Source organism: Harpia harpyja, chromosome 18 (assembly GCF_026419915.1).
Source record: "Harpia harpyja isolate bHarHar1 chromosome 18, bHarHar1 primary haplotype, whole genome shotgun sequence".
Taxonomy (NCBI): domain Eukaryota; kingdom Metazoa; phylum Chordata; class Aves; order Accipitriformes; family Accipitridae; genus Harpia; species Harpia harpyja.
In genome coordinates, this window is record NC_068957.1 from 21,142,985 (window position 1) to 21,167,432 (window position 24,448).

Here is a 24,448-nt window from a genome sequence, read left to right on the forward strand (position 1 = left end):
GTTACAGAACCATGACCAGGATGAAAATCTCCAGGTGAACAGCTCACACATTCCATCTAGTGCCTACTTCTGTTATTCCCTGTGACAAGGCTGTATGGCAGTGCCTGTGTTTGCTATCCAGGACAATAAAGTTTGCGGTGCTAATTCATCAGGAGAGAAGACATAATGTTCTTATTAAACATTGTAAAAGTTTATAGTAAAAAAACCCAACCAAATAAAAAAAAAAAACACCAACCATGCCACCATCAAACAAAAACACCACCAACAAGAAAAAGTGGTTAAAAGTTTCCTAAAGCATAGTGTGGGAAAGAAAAGCCTCAGGAGATGAACAGACAGTTGAAAGTCCAACACTTCCAAAAGCTTTCCCCTCAAACACTCACTCCTCATGCAAAAGTCTACACTAAAGCCAATACCATTTTTAAGGTTTAAAACACAACACCAGTAAGCTTTTATTATATGTTCATGCTTTCCAAAACCTTTTCAGACCACTCCTCTTACTCTGAGATGCACAAATACATCCGCTGGCTGCAGTAACGAAGAGGATGGATCTGTTCCCATGCACAGCTCCCACCTTACATTACAGGTAACTGCTCTGCAAGTGACAGCAAACTGGACACTAGAAAAATGGACACCTCGATGAATCACGCCTCGTTTATGCTTTCTGTTTTAAGATTTATGCATGTTGAGCACAGCTCAGAGCAAATAAGTTACAGTCCAATGCAACTTAATGATTTTGCTACTTGGTGCTTTCTCCTAAATAATGGGGACGTCTCCGCTTTCTCGCCAAACAGGGGTGATGGCAGAAGAAATACCGTGGGGAGGAAAGCCGTTCTGAGCATCCTCATAGATAACTAAGTACCTCAAAGACCTCATCTACATTTTCCGAAAGCAGGTCCGTGGTGATTTACTTAAGACACCGACAGGGCTTTCCGCATCTCACAAGATGAAGGAGTAGCTGTCTACCTGCCCTTTTTAAACAATGTCATTGGTATTTCACCAGTGAGTACCCCATCTCCTCCAACTCAGCGTATGGTAATGGAGAATAAATCAACTGCCTGCGTTGAGCAGTACAGCTCCCTCCTGTAGCTCCAGTACAACGCACACTGGCAGGAGGCTTTCTGGGGTTACCTGTTTTCATGCACACTGGGCTGAATTTCCAGGTGATGCTCTACAGCTGAGCTCCCCGCTCCTGTTACTGATTCCATCCTCATTTACACCGCTGTTCAAGTCTGTAATAACAGCTCCGATACGTCAGAACAAGAGGAAGGAAAAGATTTAACAGTGTGAGCCAAAGAAATTAGGCAGACAACATTGCTGTCATGGTGGACAAAAAAGGAAACGATGTTCTTCAAAGTCTCAGTGAGTGACTTGTTTAAATCTTTTTTCTATTTCAAGGTAGTAAGGACCTGAAACCTTTACTATCCCCCAATTTTCCACTCAGCAGCTTTGACATTTGGGTTCTGAAAATACATGGAACAATCTGACAGAGACAAACACGCAAGTGCCTGTCCTCAAAGATACAGCCCCCAAAGCGACTGGCTTTCTGCTTCTGCACAGCTAGACGCCTGAAAATATACGAAGTAAACTGTATGGAAACTGTCTGTAGAGTTCTCATTTATTTTAATTAACTCATAACAGAACTGTAGCTTAGCTCAAATTGAGAGTTTTTAATCATAGAATCATGAGCCGGTCTGGTAAACAGGCAGATAAATGAAATGGGAATTTTTTTTCTGCTTTTGTAATGGTCTCCCCTGCTGAAATCAATAGTAAATTCAGTGCTCACAACTCTGATATCCTGCTTTTTTTTTTTTCTTATTTTCTCTGAGTGACTTTTAAGCTACATCAGCTACTAAGTTCCAATGCTCATATGCTATGGCAAAACTAGATCTTGGAAAAAAAAATATATATACACACATAAAGGGTGTCAAATGTACCAAAATCTTACTAGATCAATAAAAATAGTTCTTCCAGTTGGCCAGGTTATCTTAGCAACCCTGCTCTACTGCAGACTAAGTCTTTATTTAATTATAATTAAGTTTTTATTTGCAAACATCTTGTAATTAAACTTCACTTTTTGAATTTACAGTTGAATACTCCCAGTGGCCTAATACAGGCTGATACACTGTTTTCTATATGGCATATTGGTATTCTTCTATGTCATATTAACTGGAACAAGCAGGGAAAATGATTGCTAGACAGGAAATGGTTAATGCCCATTTCCACTTAATAAATTGCTTTTACATTAAGTTACCTTCCAGAACTGTACCCTGATTTCTGGATACATTATTTGTTTAGGATGTCAGGAATACCTTACAGATATAACCTAGAAACACAGCTAAAATGAAAGAGTGTTGCTATCTGTGAGAAACCAGGTTTGTACCTTTTGGCAGCCAGGTACTACACTAGCTTCTGCTGGAAAAATTAAATGTTTATGAGGTTATCCACTATAATTATTTTCGAAGTGCAATAATTAGCATGTTTTTCTCTTAAGTACATTTAGAATCCCCACACCTTCTACTCTGATCCATATTTTAATTTTTTTAAATTTACCAACTCTTCCGAGTTAGAACTCCGGATTACAACTGAAGTTCCATTAAACAAGAAATATACTTGAGGCATATGTAAATTTATTAAGGCAACAAATAAAATGGGAATATTTTGACCACACAGATTCTAAATACTAAATATAACCAGGGTGTAACTAGACTGTATAAATTTATTTAGGTGACTGGTTTGTATCTAAGCTGAAGACACCAAATCAAAAATAAAGCTTCACTTTCATTCTGACTTTCATCGATTTTGAATCCTAAAGGCTGAAGCTGTGAGCTAAGTAAACAGCGCACACCAGGACTTCATGAAAAATAATTCAGTTCCCATGAACTGTGGGAACAAAATATGCACAGAATTCTTATTAGTTGCTTTTCTTCAAATATTTAACCATGGTTAATATTTCTTTCTAATGTAATATTCTGTTGATAACTTCAAGAAAGAAAACTATTTTGCTTTTGACTTTTACACAAGCCATACTGCAATATATCTCACTGGCCAGTAAAATTGGGGTCTAAACTAAGTAGCTTAAACCATATGTGTCAGGAGCGTAGTAGCAAACGTGGTCAGATTATATTTAATTATTGGCAGCTCTTTGCCTGTGTGCAGGAGGTGGACTCGCTCCATCCCTTCCCAGCACGACAGGCGAGGGGAACAAGGTGAATTGCCAGCTCACCTAATAAGACATCTCTGTCAGAGGGTGCTTGGAGACTTTTCTCTCCAGAAGTCTCTTTCTTGCATATTGAAGGGGAAAGCGTGGCTGCAGATTAGGGTACAAAACCAATGAAAAGAACAAAAAGTACTGCACATGGTTCTGCCTGCAGTTGCTGGGCATTTAGAGGGAACAAGAATTACATGACTTGATTTACTTTACAAAAACTGATTAGTAAAGCCCCCTGTGGATTTCTTAACTATACTGTGGAGGGATATAAGATTAGTGTAGCAATTCCCATCATCAAACGTATTTACTGTTAAAATATTGGATTAGTGATGTTGTTATCCACTGTTCCAAGATTATAAAGTGATTCTTTAAAATTCAGCAGAAAAATACTACACTCTATCATTTGTAATTAGATTTCAGTCTGAGTGTTTTTGCCTTTCCACAAAAAGTAATTCTGCTCAAAAAAAAAGGAAAAAAGAAAAAAAAGGACTGCGCTTTACACACAAAGAGAAAATAAAACTATAGATGCAAAAGAGGAAACAAATTATTTTCCTCTTCTGCTTTTGAGACACAAATGGTTGCACTTGGTCTGTATCTTATTGCTCCTGCTTGTCATGCTCATTGCTGTGGCAATACACCACCATTACACCAGGTGGTAATAAAGCCATGTTGGTGCGAGACGTTGCTTATTTGTAAGACACATAGGAATGTGCGCTAAGTGAGCCTGACAAATCTTAGTCCTTGGATATTTAACCCTCACAGAGAACTTTGAGGAGAGCTGTAGACCTTGAGGGTCATCATTGTCTGGGTTTCCAGTGACAACGTGGACTGCGAAGGAGGAAAAGCATGAGGAAAGGGGATAAATTAATGTGTTCATTAAAGTAATTATGCTACATTTGGGCCAGGAAATGTAACTGCACCCTGGCTTTTTAGCCATTATCTTAAGTGAGTAAGAACACTTGGAGTTCATATAATTAATAAACAAATGAAAAGCTACAGCACTAATAACACCACCTTCTCACATTTTATCCTGTCGAACACTCTAGGAATCATGTCTATGCAGTATTTCAGACAGACACATAATAGATAGTGATATAAGAGTCACAAAAAAAAAAAGTTTTAAATCAAATACTCTGCAACCGAAGAGTGGGAGTTTTGCTGTATCTACCATGCTGGCAAACCTTACTATTCGCCACTACTGCAGTTTTAAGCTGTATAACCTTAATCATTGTTCTTTTTCCTTATTTCGGTAAATCCTTATTCTCTCTTTCTACATTTATCCTCTTAGTAATTTGGAAGAATAAAGCAATTTGTTTCTGAATCAGAATCATTGTGATCAATGTTATTTCATGCCGTTACCACACAAAATTCAGATTTTAAAATTGTGTTAGCAACCTCAAAAATTTAAACAATCACAGATTACTTTGATTTTGAATTGTCTTGTTTCTAACTGACCATAAAAATAGAGGCTATAAATATGTAATCTTAACTGCAGTACCTCTGAACAGGCTTGACAGGGTTTATCAGCTAAATGTTTAATCAGGCAAAGCAGCAAAAAACATAACCACAGGAATACATAGTATTTAGCATTTAAATAAAGCTTGTAAACCAATGACAAGTCTATTTGGGCAACTACTACCACACATGTTCCTTATCTGCAAAGGTCTTGTCCCAAATTTATCGGAACGAGTCTCTCATACTTTATTTTCCAGGCAGTAACATCCGTTCCCATTCACTGAGTTCACAGAAAAAAGATACAGAAAACTGCAAGTTAAAAGGCATGGCCATGAAAAAAAAATTCCCACGTTGTCAATGTCATATTGCTCTAGGAAATCACAGCCACCCCCCCCCCCCCCTCAAATCTGTAAAACCAAGAACAAAAACCCCACCACAGAATAAGAAGTGAGCCTGACAAAGCACTACAGTTCTTCATTTTTTTCTAATTGAACAGTTCAGTTTCAAAATTTTCAGCTACCCGGCTGCTTCTAAGATGAAACCTTGAACAACTGAGGCAAATGAGAGCCATGACAGCACAGGCAACATAAAGCCTTCCCTCCCTCTGCACAAAAAGCACTGTTCCTTGTTTCCCCCAGCCTATAACCTCTGTGTGAAATCGCCCGACTGCTAATAGGTACCAGCTTCTCACCTCCTGATATTAGGGGCCAGATGTGGTACTTTCTGCTTCACTGACTGCTTGGCCCTGCACACTGAAACTGTGCTCTCAGCTATTTCATTCACTCTCTGTTGATAAAACGCATCCCACAGCAGCTCTCAACATTGAACGGCACTAAGTAGCCCAAGAAAGTGTAATGATTTTTTTACTGTTATTATTAAGTAGACAAAAGTAGCGAGTCTCTCCCTTTGGCAGGGGTGGGTGTGTGTTGCTCAAAAAACATTCCTGTAAATAACACCTTCTTGTAAATAAGAGTTGGTTTTACTCATGGTTCATTCTAGCAGCTTTTAAATATATTCCTCCTCCTTTTAGAGTTGGGAACCATTTGCTTTATGAGCACCATTTGGATCATTTGCCTGTTGCTCATAAAATAGACAAAGCTTTTATCCATGCCATGAATTTTTACTCACTTTATACAAAATATCTAAGGAGGGATTTGCAGGGGCCAGAATTACATCTATGAAAGAATTAACAACTAATTTAATTTTCTGCTACAATAATGGTTCCAGCAGGTTTTTTTTTGGTTGATTATATTTCTTCTCTCCATGAAATAAAAAAAGCATATCGGTGTTAGCTTCTTTGTACGTATTTTTTAAAAAAAACAGATTTATTTTTTTTACCCCCAAATGAATAGGAATGACAAAAACATTTCACACATTTTAATCTGCGTAGTTACTAAGTAAAGCAGTGGCAAATGCAGCTTTCAGAAGTGATCAGATAACGCGGTGAGGGTCTGTATGCTCCGGAAGAACAATGATTCTCATCACCACTGGGACAGCACAACAGATTATTTCTTTGACAACGCTGCTGGCAACAGTCACACAAACCACCAAAGAAAAGTGGTTGCAAAAGCTCACCTCTGTCACCCGTGTTCATGCACCAGAGCCCCCCTAAACGATGATCACGGCATCAACTTGCTTCACCTCCTCCTCTCACAACTTGGAAGCCAAAATTCTCTCTCCTGTGCCAACAAACCGAAGCCCAGCCCTAACTCCAAGCTCTCTACCTGCCTGCTCTGCAACACGCGCTCTAGGCAAGGGAACAGGAGGAGCCTGTTATCCCTCCCTTAATGATTCATCAGCTGTTTAGCAGCAACTGCTGGAACAAAACACTTTCCTCAACAGTTTTGTTCCTGCACATAAGGAGTTACTGTCTATAAGTAACTATGGACCATAGCAAGCTCCTGTGGTCCTACACATAAACATTATTGACTGCAGACACAGATCAATGCACGCTTAACTGTTGCGATTAGCAACTACCTGGATAGAGGCGTTCGGAGGTTTGGCCATGCAGTAGCTGGAAACAGTCGGGGCACGCACTGCACCTGGGAGCCTTTGATTTAGGAAGGAGGGAAGATCCTGTGTTTTGGAGAGTAACAGCTGAGGGATTTCCCTACAATACAAGGCTTGCATGTTTACAGATAACTCTCCTTCTGTATGTAGAGGTGTACAAACATAAATACCACGTATCTGTGACTACAGTGAAGAATTTACCATTTAAGAGCTACGATATTTTTATCAGCTGTAGAGATTGTACCATGAAAGCCTGCACAGTTAGCACTCCAACTAATAAAAAAAAAAAATGCACTCAAGCATGAGCAAAGGTAGCAGTAACAGAGATGTGGGGTTTTTTTCATTCCTACTTCTAAATTCCTGCATCGCATTTGCCACCTGCTTTTGGAGTAAACGTGCCTCTAGAACAAACCTACGTTCTGGGATTTCATATATGCAGTTTGTAAAAACTAGAGACTAAATAGGAGAATATTTGTTTGGGCAGAGTGCCTACAGCCTGAAAATATGAGGCAGAGCCTACTTAGACTACAACCACACTGTAATTACGGATCAGGGGTTGCTACCTCTGCCTGGTTCTCTCCATCTTTGCCAGGAAACTCTCAACTTTGGCATTACAGCTATAGATTCACTGCTGCCATTAGCAACAGGTGAACCCTGCAAAGCACTGTGCTATATGAATTACAGATGTGGTAGCTGCTAAAGGAAAAATGCTGCAGCATCCATAAAAAGCGGCAATCTTCCCCTGGGAATTTTCAGAAGCAGCCTGATTCTCCAGGTTGGTTTTCTCGGCACCCTACCCTACTTCATCTCCACCCCACTCCAGCGCCTTCTCTTGTACAGCCCCAATCCTTGTCCTTGGAACAGCAACATCCAGTTTCACCTACTCTATGAATCAGCTCTTTCCTTCCCTCCCGTCACCTCCAAAGCCACATATTTCAACGTGCAGTGCAGTACACTGGTACACAGGGAGTAAATGGCAAAAATGGCTCTGAACTCCTGCATGTAAGAAATCTAGAATAATCGATTTGCTCAAGTACGTACACAACTGCAAGGCCAAAACCTCCAAAACCACCTTGTGTTAAGGAAGATTGCGTATTAATATCCCAATTTCTTTATCTCTTTTTGCACGATTAAGTATTTCTTCATTTTTGGTTAAATCCTTACAATGCAAAAGGTTGATCTTTCAAACCTTTCTCTCAAAATAACAAACTTCCACAAACTTCATTTCTACACCAGGAGACGCTTACAGTTTATTGACACACCACTCGGAAAGCAGGGCTTTTTTGTAAGTTCAGCAAGGTTTTTTTAAGCACATAAGGAACATAAACTGAAGGCAAGATAATCCTGGCATTTCTCCCTTAGAAAAAAAGCTGAGACTTCAACTAAAAGGACACTACCAATAGTCTGGGCAGCCAAACACCAAAACAAATCATTTTGACATACGATGCCAAGAACCACAGAGCCACCTGTTGCAGCATTTCTTTAGAGTCCCAGATTAATTCTATTACGACTTACAGAAGCCACTATGACAGAAAACACATTATCAGAAAAGTTGTTCCAGCCTACCTGTGGCTGAGTCCAAGGCTCCAAGGCTGTTTCTTTCAAAGGAGTTTGTGGCCTTCCCATTTCTTTTGTGTGCTTTTAGGAGAGAAAAGTATGCATCAGTTGTATGTTCAACCACTTGGTCAGCATTCAGCATTAATTTCCCTTGAGGGAATAAAACAGTCAGGTACAAAATTTGTACAAAATAATGGTAATGTATCATGACTGCATACATTTGGAGTAGACTTGTAGGTCTCATATTTTTGCAGCTAAGGAACGCAATTTTTATAGAGTTGCTTTAGCTTTCAAGGTGTGGGGGGTACATGCCTTTGACTGTGTGTAAAGATGAAAAAACTCAGACAAAAATGTGAAATGATTTGCCAACAGAGTAACACTCAGGAGCAGAATTTCAGAGGGAACTTGACTCCGGTTTCTCTGCCGTTTCCTCCCCAGGCTGTGCTATGTTCAATGGACACCCTCAAAGAAGGACATTGACTGCAGTGGAACTAACTTAAATAGATGAATTAAAAGAAATATTACGGAAAACTTTTTAAAAGTCTGCATTATTTGGGCAGGGGAACCATGTTTTCAGATGAGAGCCCTTGCCTTTCCTGAATGCTCTTTGGCTCTGGAGCCAGAAGACTGAGCAGTTAACAGCTTCTGGTCTCCTCGACTTTCCACTACCTTGGAATATCTCAAGATCGACCACCCCAAATCAAAAGTCTGTAAAATCAAATAGATCAAAGTAGTCTTCAAAGAAGTAGACTTGCTGACCCTCACACTTCCTTTTTTTAATATTACCAAAAGATCCTGCAATTACTTGTTAAAGTCTGTAATTCCTCTGCTTCAATAATAAACACAAGATTTTTGAGCACTGGGACTGCACATTGAATAGGATGTTGGCTCCTTTTAATTTTCTCCATATGAATTTCCCAGGAAAGGAACTTTACACATTGCTGCAAAAATACTGACAAGTCTTACATATTTTCTTTCTCCCTAAATTCTTTCTGTCATAAAACAGAAACAATGGCATTCACAAAAAAGGTCCACTGCTGAAATACAGTATTTAAGTAGTGCCAGGATTTTCCTCCTCCTGAAACACATCTCCTCTAATGTACTACCCTTTGGATATGGCCTTTTACATAATATAAACAGCATTTTATCCATGTCTCATATCAGAGTGATCTAAATGTCCATGGAAACTGCAAGGACTGACAACGAAAGGGAGATATGCCATTGGATTTTCCATCATCTATAGTAAAATGTGGCCACTTAAAAGGAAACATTTTTTTAAATACAGAATTTGTGGGCAACTTCAATAACATGGAGCATTCACAGGGCTCATTTAAAAAACCCACCTTATTAAATGGTAATTTTGTTTTGGCAGGTTGGATTGCCTGTAATAATAGATTACAGGCAATCATTTTTACCATTTCTGTTATGCTATATTTTGGGGTAACAACAGAACATGATTCATTCTTGAAATAGAACAATAAGTGCATTTCAAAAGAAAAAAAATAACCACAGATTTAGTGAATGCTAAACAGAGTTAAAATGAATGCATCTGGAAAGGGAAGGTTGTGTTTTTCGTATGTTCAAAAGGAAATGTATTCTACCTTATAATCTTTTTTAAATGTAATGATCAAGCATCAAAGGGACCCAAACACATAATGAAAATTATTAAACATATCAATTGTGGTGCCAAGATACCATAATAATTCTATATGGGACAGCCTGCCAGGAACTAACATGAAAAAAAAAAAAAAACCAACAAACCAAAACAAAACAAAAAACCCACACTATTTCTTGAGAAACAGTTTTCCTTGGAATTTCACATCAGTTTTTTTTTTATACCACATTTGACGAGTCAGTTCTATTTTAGAGCAGAGAGAAAAAGGAAAAAACAAGTGTATGAGTACGTGAAGAAAAGGGATGCAAAAGCACATTTAGGTGAGACAATACTTAAAATGTTTGAGTAACACTTGAAAACCATGCTCTAAATCTTAGATATGACTTAATGAAGACTCAAACACTTCTCAATGCTGAATTTCTTATAGACTAGCACCTTGTGTTCTCCATTTACTTCCTACTGTTTCCACTACCCAGCACCCAAAGAAACCTTTTCACCCCTCTGAAGACAAGTGTCAGAAAGCAGTGACAAAACACAGCAAGAGTGAAAATAGAGCAGGTTCTGGGGCAACTACTAGTCAGTCAGCAGCCTGCATCCTGGAGCACAAGAAAAAGAAAAAACCAAGCAGTAGCTGCTTCCAGCCCCTACGGGCTTTCCACACACAGCAGTACACATCTTTCTAGCTCATGTTCCGTTTTTACAATGCCGTTTCAGAACTAAAGGGACTGAGCTCTAGAAATTAAATGCCCCAACGCACAGCACACGTCTGTTTGCCACAGAAAACCTGGAACTGTGTTTGCATGGTCACTTTTCAGTGTAGAAAGGCATCTTATACATGAGCTGTGACTACACACGTGATAGCTTACAGTGAACCAGCACTTACACTGCTAACTAGCAGCACATCAGCTGCAGCTTGCAACTCGGCATGCTGCAAAACTCAGACTGTGCGAATACCTGTTCTGAACTACCTGCTACTATAGCAATTGTGCTGCTAGTATACAAGCTCCCTACTTACCACTTGCTGAGATATACACACATTCTTAATGGATCACATAACCAGCGCTTATTCACAAGTACTCTTTTCTCTTTTTTAAAGAATGTGGTAACGATAGACAATCCTCCTGGGAGCTTCTTTCTTCCAGCACAGATAAAGAAGCTCTCACTAAAAGTGGAAAGTTTTTGGAAGCCTTTATCCCCCTGTTTTGCTTGGAGCATCTTCCCACAACCTTCTGCAGCGTCTATGATTCCTCTAAAGAAACAATAGAATATGCCCACAGACTTTTGTTTATGTTCCCTCCACTTCCTCAATTTGACATTTAAGTTTCACACATAGAAGAAAATTGTACTCATAATGAGATAAAGATGGAATGATTTCAACCTGGATATTACGTTATGGTTTCAGCAGTGCCATTAAAACTCCCTTAGCTCTTGTACACGCACTGATTACAGCTTCTTTAGCAGGCAGGCTTGACTTCTGGAATAAATTAGGTTCTTCTCATGTTTGATGAACCACCTGTCATTTCTCTTACAGCCAACTACCGTTCCAGGGCGTATCCGGACAACCGATTCAGTTCCTGCCATTCATCCAACACCTTCTGAGATCTTCCCCTCCGCTGGAGCTGAGGGAGACTCATTTTGCTCTAAATCATTACCTGACACCCCGTACCACTGCCCTGGTGGAGGCACTGGAGAAGGCAAAACAAGACAGGAAACCACATAAAGAAAACTTTTACAGCCAGCAAGACCTTATCTTCACCATCCCTGGAGGTATTCAAAAAGTGAGTGGACAGGGTACTCCAGGGCATGGTTTAGGGGGCATGGTTAATGGTTGGACTCGATGATCTTGAAGGTCTTTTCCAACCAAAATGATTCTATGATTCTATGATTCAGTAATCCCTTTTACCCAGTGGGAAATGCAATACTGTCAACTGTTCCCCAAGGCTAGGCAATCTTGTCTATCCACAGAAAGTCCAATTTTCAAGTATTTTCTCTATGAAAGAAGTTTTACTTTGCTGAGTCATCATACAGCCAGTCACATCGGTCTTCCACCTGACCACCTAGAAATTACCCTGATCAATTATGTTAGCAATCAATAAAGTCCAGCATAATGGCCAGCTAGTAAAAAGATTGTGCAGAAAATATTTTGCTGATATTTGGAATTTTCTGTCTAGTTGTAACAGCAAACGAAAGCTTTAATATTTAATCAAAGTAGTTATTAAATCTTTTTTAGGGAAAAATGAAATTCATCATGAATATTTCCTGTTGTTAGGAACAGTAAGTTAACAAACATATAATTACTTATGACAGCTTGACAGGTAATAGCCAAGCTTCCAATATTTACCAGAGAAAATAAATCGTAAAATAGATTTTAAAGGTTATGAAAGTCATCGCTGTAAGTCAGACTTCATTTTTACCTTTAAGATGCCACACCGGTGGTCCACCACTCTGAAATACAAGCGGGAAATCTCTTGCACATCTGAGATAGTTCAAACTAATCTTACAACTGCATCCTCCCCATATGCCAGTCGGGTTCCTGGTGTCTTTACAGGTTAGGCTGATGCATAATGAGACACTGCTAATTTGCTCAACCTATTTTCTCCATCAGACTCAACCCCATTCTCTCTCTGCCCTAAGGTACTGGTCCAGCTCGCTCCGTCTAGGATCCTGCCCCGCCAGTCCCCTGCGTAGCTCCGGAAGGTGGAATGCAGGCGGACGGCGGAGGAGGGATGCCCATTCCCTGTGCTCCTGTCCGACAGCCACCCGCCGAGCTCTCCCTTTTGCCTCTCCCTCTCCACAGGGCGTCACAGCACCAGCGACCAGAGGAAGCTGCCACATCCAGGTGCAGATGCAAAGAGCATCCCGCTCCTCAGGAGCCAAGAGAGGCAGGCAGGCAGCTGCCTGCTTTCTGCCTCGGCCAAATCCAGCTCAAGCTGCGCTCCCGGCCACAGGACCTGCTGTATCCCTTCGCTTCCTACAGCCAGGACTCCCGAGCTACCAGGTAGCCACCTCTAATACAAAATACATACTCTAAAACTGAGGCAAAGTCCTTCCCTTTTTGCTGGAGAGAAGTTAAATTACGTTCAGTTGGTTGGCCTCAGCTTCCTGAGTTGCGTTTTAAAATAATCATAAAAATTTCTAGTAACTTGACCCACGGATATGACTAATTTTTCAATGACTATCACCTTCCCAGGCTGCAAAGGGAATTTGTTCTGGCCCTCAAACTTTTTAGTGTAATGCTGACTACTGGATCTGTTCAGCTAGGTGTCACATCCTTTTCATCCTGTTTCCTTATTGACAGTTTTTTGCTTTTCTTCAAAGCAAATCTGGATTTATTAGAGTTAAAAAGAAAAGAAAGAGTTACAGCACAACAATTGGGGTTTATGTATTTTGATTTCTGGCAAAGCCCTAAAATTATCCAGACGGATACTACCACCCATGATTCTAATGGTTATTGATTGCTGTGAGAAGCAAAAGCAGACTGAAATTCAAAGATAATACGATGCATTTTTCTCTGGTGCCTTCCAAAATTGCTACGGCAGCATTAAGATTGTCTGACTCAAAGTGTTCCACTCCTGCACTTTACAGGAAAGAGGAAAAAAAAAAAAGGGGGGGGGGGCTTTATGAAATTGTCTTTCAAGCTGAAATCCTGTATGGCTTGAAGTGAGATTTAGGAAACAAACAGCAAAAGACATTTTGTAAGTAGTATATTAGTTATGTTACATTATCAAAGTCTGGCTAGGATTGCACATGTGTATTTGGGGCAGCTTTTGTCTTTTCTAGTTATGTTTAAAGTATACGGCCAAAAGCTACATTTTTAGACAGGAACTGCAGACTTTACTATTTTTCTGTCCCACATTATAATCAGGAAATCATGTATACTAATTTCACCGTCCAGACAGAACATCTTTATTATCACACTGAGACAGAGAAACGCTGTAAGCCTGAGAAGGAGATTATCTCCATTAACAATACCTCCTTCTTGCCTGTAAGTTGATTTCAGGTAATTGGATTCCTGCAGTCCTCTCCTTCAGCCTCCTAAGATCCTTCATGTGAAAGGTGAACAGAAGGGTTAATTTAAGTGAAGAAAGTATAATTTTATGTAACAGATTGCTAGAACAAGTTATTTTGTTCCATGTTTCCAAGCTTTTATAAATACAAAAATAAATCTGTGTAACACAAGTATATGGGAAAGCCATAGGACAGCTGAAATCAAGATATTAGTAAGGATTCATATGGGAAGAGTTTTGCTTTGTGTTCAAGAAATGCATTAGCTCTGCCTTTTTCCAAAGAACAAAAATACAATTTGAAACTCAGAGGTAAAAACCCCTTTGTGGAGGTATTAGCGAGGAACCCACAGCCTAGAGCCCTGAAACGTGATTTAGGAACGACGGGAATAATCGGCTTTCCACACCAAACAGCAACCTGGAATCACCACTGACCCAACTTCTACACTGTTTTGGTTGTAACACCTGCGGCTCCGTTTCTGAAAGTAACAAAATGCCTTGTGATGTTGCTATACGTCCTCCCAGCGATTCCTTGGCCTCAAAAGCCGCAATTTAACCTAGCAAGTCTCTAATGGTTGTGCCAACAGGCAGCTTTTATCTTGCAAGTACCTCTTCAAAGATGCAATAAATCACCGACTGCATATCCAGCCAGCCAGCAATTATAAGGGCATGATTTCCAGAGGTGCAGCACACCTACAGCCTCCATCGTTTACAGCTGTTCTACTACTCCTGTAGAAAAATCAGCCCTTCGCTTACTTATTTCCTTCTTCTGTTCCAACACACCTATGAGTAAAGCGGGTGCCTGGCAGGAGACAGAGGAATGGAAGATAAAGGCAGGCTGTGGGGTGGGGGTTGAATGACTACAGCATACTAGGAAAGCTCAGAGGTTTAACAAAGCCTGACATGAGATTTGCCAGATGGTTCCGTACCGGATTGTAAAACTTTAAACTAATCTTCATTTAAGAGTTTTAAGGGCTGTATCCCTCTTATAAAGCCTCTTGCTCTTTTGCCTGGTTGATTCTGGTAAATTATAGATCAGACTTTAGAAAACTGCTTCCATGAACAGCGGCTCCTTAAATCTCAGCTAAACTGAGCAAGAAGATTACATGTTATTATGATGTAGCACAGCAGGATTTTTGTACAGCAAACATAATGATGTAGAGAAGGATAAAACTATCATTCTGTGCAAGGAGGTCATCCATAGAAGAACAATGCTTTTTATACAGCTAGCAAATCCATACATACATGGTGAATCTTCACCTGGCAAATTCTTTTTCTTAATGGTTCTGTAAAGAAACCCAACCATAAGCAAACCCCAAATCTGTATTTCAGGATTCAATGATCAAGCATCTTACAGGAAAGGAGATGTCATTTGGGAGAAACGATTCCAAATATTACTAGAAAAAGTATCTATTTCAAGGGCCATTTTAGGGTAAATGCATTCTATTGGTTTTATGCAAGGAGGAAGGATTTCCTCTGAATCCCCAGTGAAATGTCAGATAGTGTACGTAGTATTAAAAATTAAAATGCTCACTAATCTTACAGGTGCCTATATATACTTTTAATTGTAAATCAAATACAGTTTGCATGGAAAAAGCACAAAGCAAAGTCAGTATGCTAAGGCATAGAAATTCTTTCCACCTGCTGTCAGTATTTGTGATCTTACACAGTATCTTCACAGCTGAAATTATAGTAGAGGGAATCTATAGATTTCAGACACTAAATGATGACAAAGTTGAAGTGGGAACAATGGAGAATAAAACCAAGCGCTTGGTAACTAGCAATAGCAAAATGTCAAAAATCCAGAGACTGAGACCACCAAGTTCTGAGACTTGATACAGTAATTTGATACTAAAATTGTGGCCTATCAATCTTTTGAAGAGGTGATACAAATGTTTAAGTCTGTTCAGCTTTGAGTCAGCAGCCTATTGAATTTGCTCTAATTTTCTTTTTCTGTACATGATTTTGAGTGCAATGTAGTAATATCAAATGACATCCCCCTTCTGTCCCTTTTTAATTGAAACGTTATTTCCTGCACATGAAAGCTTTTGACTTAAAAGCAATCAGGTGCGATATTCACAGCTCTGGTCTTTTCAAAATGTCATGCACAGGAATTATAGGGATTTATCCTAAAGCTCCCTGTAAGAATATCAGCATTTCAGAATGCCCAAGAAAATGCCTATCTGTGAAAATATGCTATCAAAGACTTTGTTGTTCAACTGATTTTATTACATTTAAGTAACAATCAGATACTGCGTTACACTGCTGTTTTATCTTGCACATCATTGCTAAGATACTTCAACAAGTTTCCCAAATTTCAGAATTGACAAAAATTTCTTAATCAATGCGTGGTTAAATTCTTTCCGATATAAGAACAGAGGCATTCCCACAAATTCAGATAATCCTCAAGGAGCAAAATTACTTTAAATTTTGATAAACACAGAACATTTTTTTCAGTTCGGAAATGTATAAATCTTAGTGGTAATAGCTGATAAAATATGCTCACACTACATGTTCTGACTTGAAAGTATTTACATATATAAAACTAATGTGACATTATATGCTACAGTATTCTTACATCAAGTGAAAGAGGGGGAAAAAAAAAAAAGAACTTAATATCAAACAGCTTGTTTTAGTTGCCTGAGCTCTACTTAGCTTTTAAAGAATGAATATAAATGTACAGAAATCCGTTTTGTGACTTAGATATAAAGTATCATGCTAAAAATGTAGTACATGGTAGCAAAACTACGAATTTTTATATTCCTGCATATTTTCTCCGGAGTTGTTAAAATTCACATTTCTTGTTATATCCCTTCATAAAAATAGTTTCTCTTCCTGTAGGTTATTCAGGAAAAATAGCATAGCCTCTGCCAGTATCCACCTTGTCCAAACAGGTTTTCTCCTAGGGCTTGTCACCTTCTTTCTCTATGGTGTGACTAAGTTATACTTTATAGAAATCCAGCTTCTTATAACAAACATTTGCAGTTTAAATTGCTCTTTGTCTCTGAATATTAAGTCTGAATTGGATAAAGTTGTTAAAAGCTAAGGCTTCCTCATTTTTTACTGTACTAATCAAGCAAACTAAAAATACATTATCAGAGTCGGCCAGGAGTAGCTCGGACCTGGCTGGTGGAGAAAAGCCTGAACAGGAATCGCACACGCTGATTATAGCCAGGAAAGAATGGCTGACAAACCCCTATACTTCAGGCTTTGAAGTGTGGCAGAACTAAGGAAAATCTGCCACCTTCAATTAGATTTTTCCAGAAAGTTGATAAATAGGTTTACTTATACACAGCAGCAAGACTAATCTGCAATTCTCCTGACATAGAGACAACATGATCTATAGAAGCCTTGTTGGATCATCAGCTCTTTTCATTTGATGTCATCCTATTTATATTCCTTATCCCCAGCTGTGACTATTTGTCTTATAAAGTACGTTTGACTTTTCTAGTGCATATTGTAGTTCTTAGTATATGAAGTAAAATAAAGAGTCAGATTGTTCTTCAGGTGGCAAGAATATGTCCTGAACAGGCACTCGTACCATAAATAATCCCTCAAGAGATAAAGAGGTATGCTTGGAAGTAACTTTTTTTTCTTATCAAGTCTCTGAGTAAATTATTCAGCATGTATCCTAAACTATGGCACAGAATTCAGACTGAATGCAAACCATGTAACTTGTAAAATAGGGAAGAACAGGGAAACACATGTAGGAGTCTCCAAGGTTAAGTATAGGTAAGAGTAGCTCCATCTACTCCAAGGAAGGCCAATGCAAGGCAGATCCATCGCTCCGCTTAAGCCAAGAATGTCTGTAGGGTCTATCAGAACAACTTGTGAAAAATATATAAGAGTCTTTTTATAAGTGTAGACATACATAATCACATACTCCTGCCATTTGTTACTTCACATGGTCAGAATACAGTCTGAAATCCCAATATTATTATAGTAAAATACATTTAAATTTGTATTGCATTCTTGTTAACCAAAAGAAACCGGTGTCTGTCTGCCTCTCTGCAGCTTCTTCCCTTCCTTCGGACAACTGTGTGTGTCAGCTTTCCCTCAAGAAAAACAACATGGAAATACTTACTTACTTGTCCTGATGGGAAAATGCTATCCACAGATGTCCACAAAGCCCCATCACATTTTAGCTAATACTCAATATGTTATACCAACCCCACCTTTATGTCAGGAATCCCTTCTAAAATTACAGGAAAAATCCTACCTTGATATCATATATTTAACTGTGCTAATAGGGTTTGCTGTCAAGAGAATAGTAATTCTATTTTAGGAAGAATTCTAAAATTCTAACCTTTTTTTTTTTCAGCTAAACATAACAATTACATTATGAAATTACTTCTCTTGCTAACCTATATAAAATCTGCCTGCTATACTTCCTTTCTGGAAGGAGGGAACCTACAACTCATCAGAAGCCTTGGTGGGCTTGGGACATCACCTACGGAGGATGCGCTGAAGAAAGTGATTTTGGCAGTCCTGAGGGACTGATGCCAAGGTACACCAATGCCAGAATTTCACTGATACTTAACTGCCTCCATACTTACAGTAGATTTGTATGCTTGGGACATGGTGGCAGAAGTGCAAATTGGGCAGGCTTAGAAGCGTTCTCAGTGGGTTTTGAGGTTTTGTATTTTTAAGGGGTTTTTGGTTTGGGGGGGGTTGTTAGTTTGGGTTTGGGTTTTTGGTTTGTTTGGGTTTTTTGTTTGTTTGTTTTTTTGTTTTTTACATACACACATACATACAAGTAATGGGCCCACCAGGAGATTCAGGGAAGTTATCATAACATAGATGTGCTCTCTTTATTGTGTAGACATCATTACAAGACTCCTTGGCGCAGATATTGGGATAGCTTTAAAACTTAAGTACTTAATACACGTATTACCTCTGGTGCATCTGTTTTTCTTGTCCCTACTCTGATCAGAAACGTGCTCAGAGCGCAGGCATGCAGCAGAGGCAGAGTTTGGTGCTGGGTACAACAGCAGTAGACAAGCGTGGCACCGACACGGTAGTGACCGGCACAGATTAGCGATCCACGGGGATCACATAGCCTGTGCTGAAACCCACGTTACTGCAAGATTTTATTGTTATTGTAAGTGAAGACAGTTAGATGAAGTTTAGAAGGTAAAATAATGAACACAAGAAGAAATAAACCCCATGCTCTCCACAGGTTTTGTAAACGAGGCGAGAATTAAGAACACAAAGGGATCAGGGGAGATCCGAGTCTTTTAAATAATGGGCAAAGCAGGAGGAGTATTTCTGAAGTACTGAAGAATGCTGACAAGCGGGTGTTACAGTGGTGTTAAGGATGTCTAAACTTAATCCTGCAAGGTGTCTTCACTTAAGATAAATCAGTTTCTGACTGTCTTCTACCAACTGTGTTGTACCTAAGTCCAAGTGCATCCTCACCTTCTATTTTAAAGCTTATTTTAATCCTGACACACACTGCTTCTCAAATACATTTCCTGATGCTTTCCATGTTTTCTATTTTATTTTCTGTTATTCATGAATTATTGAATGAGAGATTGTTTTTCCCCTTGGGGCAGAGCAGGGGAAAGAGAAAAAGAAAACCCACAACATAGTATCTGAAATCTAATCTTCCATAAATATATGATTAAATTAGTTTATGCAGGTCTGCTTCCACTAATAACGCCTGCAGTGGAAAACTTTTCAAGCACAGTCCTTGTGTTTTATAAAAACAATAATGAACTGATATTAGTATTGCTCCTCTGGAAGCATCATTTGCCTCATTTTAAAAATGGCAAACTAAAGAGCAGAGTCACACACACAGTAATTTTTAAAGCAACAATTTCTATTCCTAATGCCAAGATGAGACAAAATGCCCTCTCTTTGATAAGATTGTGAAGAAAACTACTGTCATAAAGTAATGCATTAGAACATTGGAAGTAGACTTCATAATACAGGTGATTAGAATTTGGAAGACAACTTTCAAAACAGATGCATATTCACACACACACACTCTCACTGATTTCCAGAGCCACTCCAGAATTCAAATATTTCAGAAGTGCTGCATGATAATGTATTTGATTTTTGTTAAGAATTTTTATAAAACAGACTCTGTTACATTGTAGAGGATATTCTTATTAAGCAATACACTGTATAAGTCCAGTTTTTTCTAAATCATTGCAAACAATTCTTTTTCTGCATCTGACTCCCCAGCAGTATGTTACAGATATGGGGCACAGGAAACCTGAGGGAATGAGTTAGATGACCAGATACCGCAGTTACAAGCTCTGGCCCTAAGCAGATGAATATGAAACTCTTGGAATTTCAGCAAAAATGTTAGCAAAGGATTTTTAATGCTGAATCCAAAACATGGTAATGTGTACACATCACTGGTCTGGTTTAGTTCCAGCTAGTTTGAACACCAAAAATAGTGAAGACGTGATAACAGAGACTTCAGTTTGAGCCAGCTTACAAAGAAAGACAGGAAGCTTTGCAAGATATAGAACTCAATTTTTTTTCCACCAAAATTCTCCATGTTGTTAGAAAAAAGTGCAAAACCTGGAATTTCTAATTTCAGGTAGATAAGGACATAGATACGAACTTAAAAAACAAAGATCACTTTAAAACATCCTCTTTTGTTTATTTTGTAGAAAGAAAAAAAAGACATCCTAGTGGATTAAGGAAAACAATATCAAAGGAGCTACTGTATCATACACAGAGCTCTTGTACATGTTAAAGAAAATGGCAGCTTACTTATTAGGGGGAATCGCTTTAATTCTTCCAGATGATGTATTCCAGGAATAATTTGAGCTTTTAGAAATAGTTAATGAGATAAAAATCATTGAAGCATCATTCTGATGGAAGTTGAGGGTTTTGCACATTGCACTTAAGAGATTTGCAAATAAACATTTGTAGTATGTGAAAAGCAAAGGCAAATACACAGAAAATGGCCATCAATGGATTTCTAAACTATTTACACTGAATTGCTACTGTCTTAGATCAAGCACACTTTCAGTGAAATAATATATGGCAGTGAAATCATACACAGTAGCCACTTTCATTAATTTATTATAAAGTGCATTATTCTGTCCATATGCAATAGACTAGGAATAATTTCACTTATACAGCTTGCGACAATTTTCTAAAGGGTTATGCAAATCTTGTATGATCTTCTCTAATACCTTTGATTTATGTATTCCATAAAAAAACCATTGTTATCTCCGGATTATTGCACTGAACCTGCTGGTATAAATTCAAAATCTTAAGGAATATGAAACACTCTCTCAACTTACATGACAGTGGCCCTTAAACCTTTTCGAATTATACCCTTTATTGTTCCAATTCCCACACCCCATGAAGTATTATTGAAACGAAAGATCTGAACTCACCACAAATAACATTTGTAGGGAAAATGCTGGTCCAAGGCTCACTACCCCCCCCCCCCCCAAACTAGCAAAAAAGATCCTGGGTCAGTATTCCCTATTTTTACAGTTTGTTTTTCTAAATGCAAGTGTAGGTTAATATTATGTGTGTATTAAAATTTTATTAACAAGGAAAATTGAAGAAAATTTATTTAAATGATCTCTTTCTGAAGTAGGGAAATGGAAATCACTTTGTCCCGCAACCCTTTAAATATTCTTGCCAGTCCCGTTGTAACATAAATAAATAAAGATAAAATGCCATTATTATAGGAATGTAAAGCTGTTATGATCTATCTATACACGTATAAAGCCTCAGCGTTCAAAGGTAAAAATAATATTTTTCCTTTTTTTGCTATTCCAGACTTATCTCAAAAAGAGCAGTTGGAAAGAAAGAAGAGGCCGCGTAGAACTTGTTGACTGAACCAAATGGAATTTTCTAGGCAATCACATGCAGTACAGATAGGCTGGCTATACAAACGCACCAGCTTCTCTTCCCTTTCCTTCTTTATGTAGTTGAGCACATACACTGCTGTTCAATATTAGTGAAGTGGAACTCAAAAAGCAAACATCATAAACTTTTCATGTCCTCCAAAATTTCTATGTTCAATTCTGATGCAGCAGTGTACCTCGCACAAGTACACTTGGCAAGATTTATATCTGCCAGCCCAAGGAACCTATGCTGGCAACATCCTAAAACAATCATCCCATTCTGTTTCTTTAGCAAACAAAAAGTTGGAATAAAAATGAAAATGAGAAGAACAAAAATGTCACTGCTACTCAGTCACTGGGTGCTAAGAGAGACTGCTGATTAAGATATTAACTGAAAAGCCCCAAAAGACAAACCTTTTGAAACAGGGAATGAAAAGACATTTGTTCTCCTTTGTAGATATACACTGATTATACTAAGGAAATTTAACCACTGCAAATACAAAAAATCACAGCTAAAATAATTAATTAAAATGGTAAATTACATAAAAGAGGTCCCTCAAAACCAGCTGCTTTTGATACAGAGCAAAATAAGCATGTGTCACATGACAAAAGATGTATCAACAGGGATGGAAGACGACTTCTGGAAAGCTGAAGATGAAATAAAAAATGCAGAACTATTTTCTGTGTTAAATATGTACGATAAATATAAACTTTAAGACAACAGACCTAATCCTGCATTGTCCTGAATCCTGCGAGTGAGGAATTTTACATAACCTCACATCATTGCTTCATGGAAATTTTTAAAGAACTATGTTGTATCAGTGAATTTTTAGACTCTTTTTAAACAAGCTTAGAAAGGCCAGTAGCAGTAAATAGAAGACAGCGAAGTATCATGACATATTATACTTCTATTCTTAACAAATCAATGAATCACACTAAAGATTTAAATTACATCTCTCCCCTATTACCCAACTCATCACAGAGAATCTGGAATCACTCTTCACTAGATGAAATACCAATAATACAGAATTCATATTTAAACTTCCCTTCAGATTATGCCTATAAATGCATGAACTGTTACAAAATCGCAGGATTTAGAGAAAAAAAAAAATTCACTGTGGAAATAATTTTTCTACTTCTCTATTTACAAATTTTTTCTACATTTACCTCTTACTTTAGAGAAATACTCTACTTTAGCATAAGATACCCCTGATTCACTTTAGGGAAACTATTTTGTTTCAGCAGAAATTTGCATGGAAGAATATTATCATAAAAGGCTAAAATGGCTATAAAGGAAATTACACAGCTCAAAGTCTTAAATAGAATATTAAACTTTTTTAAGGATATAACTATCTCAACCAGAAATCAGATTCACTTTAAAAAGTTGTAACAGTTGTCTCCCAGAAACATATTGGGATTTGATTTTTTTTTTCCTTTCTCTTTCTTTTTCAGTCTTTATGAAGCTATCTCTAGTTTACAAAATTTCTTCAAGCAGTTTTCTGCCAACAGTTGGTTTCTTTAATTTACCTCTATCATAGATTCCCAAGCACAAGAGTAGGTTCTTGGCTGCTCTGAGATCTGCATTTAATTCTGCATTCCTTCCTTTCATTTCAGAAACGTCCGCCTTTATCTACATCATTTTACTTTGGGGCATCATTTAACTTAGTCCTCCCTAGCCACAAGTCCTAGCAGACCCTCCCACAAACTTCTCGCTTCAGTAAATTGATTTGCTGTCTCCTCTAACTATCCTTCACAACAAATCAATCCTTTGACTCCTCCAACTTTTCTGAAGGCTTACCTCTTGCCTGCAAGAGAAAAGTTACAATCATCCTTCTTCTCCTTTTTTTGTATTTCTCTGTGGCAGTGGAGAAAGATTCATTTTATATTAAGCGCTTGCCATCACAACTGGGTTCAGAGAGAGCCAACGGACCAGTCAGTGCTCCCCATCTCACTGCCATCACTGTCCATCAGAGCTGGAAGGCTCAGGAACACTGTAAATACGCTGTCCGACACAAAGGGGTTATACTTAAACCAGTAGAGGTTCTCCACCCACTCACACACACCAACATGCACCACAGTTAGAACTTCTCTTCGGATATGCCTTTCCACCTCACAGTTTTGGGATATTTCTTTCACTTCTTTCCATTTGCCTCGCTGTTACAGAGCATACCAGAAAAAATTATCGGGCCAGGGGGGCGTGGGGAAGATCAGGATCTAGGACTTGATCTCAACTGACTAATGACTAGAATCAGCCAAACAAAGAAATACCATTAAGAAGCTCTACTGAGAGTGATTGCTGTAGCTCAACAATCTGGAGCATAATTAAAGATGGAGCTGTTCGGACATTCTGGAGCAAGTCAGTAACTTCACGAGACGATTTTCTATCTTGGAAAGACCACCACCACATTAGATAGGTCAGAGAGGCAGGAAGAAAATGGATACAGATAAGGTAAACATACCTCTCCTACAGAAATATTAAAATGAATGGCATTGTTCATCTTAGAAGGAAATGAAAAGCATGACATAAGAGGATATATGTACTGACACACACGGGTGTATTTGTAGGTCAAATAAATTACATGGTGACCACTCACAAAAATTTAGTTCAAGAACTGAGGGGGAATCAACTAAATTAATATGTTGGTTTTTAAGGGAATTAAAAAAAAACCAACATCTTGTGGGCTGTATGGTTGGAGTGCTGAGCAAATCATGGATTTCACAACGTGGCATTAAAGAGTAACAATATTCAGAGCTATAATAATTAAGACAAAAT

The 24,448-nt window shown here is 38.4% G+C and overlaps 1 protein-coding gene across 1 annotated transcript in view; it reads right to left on the reverse strand.

Annotated features, from left to right (window-relative positions):
- Window positions 1-24,448, reverse strand: part of PCDH11X (protocadherin 11 X-linked) — a 513,397-nt gene that overhangs the window by 255,549 nt on the left and 233,400 nt on the right. The window contains exon 5 of the mRNA XM_052813538.1: window positions 8,240-8,311. Coding sequence (XP_052669498.1) covers window positions 8,240-8,311 — 72 coding nt within the window. The remainder of the gene's footprint in view (window positions 1-8,239; window positions 8,312-24,448) is intronic.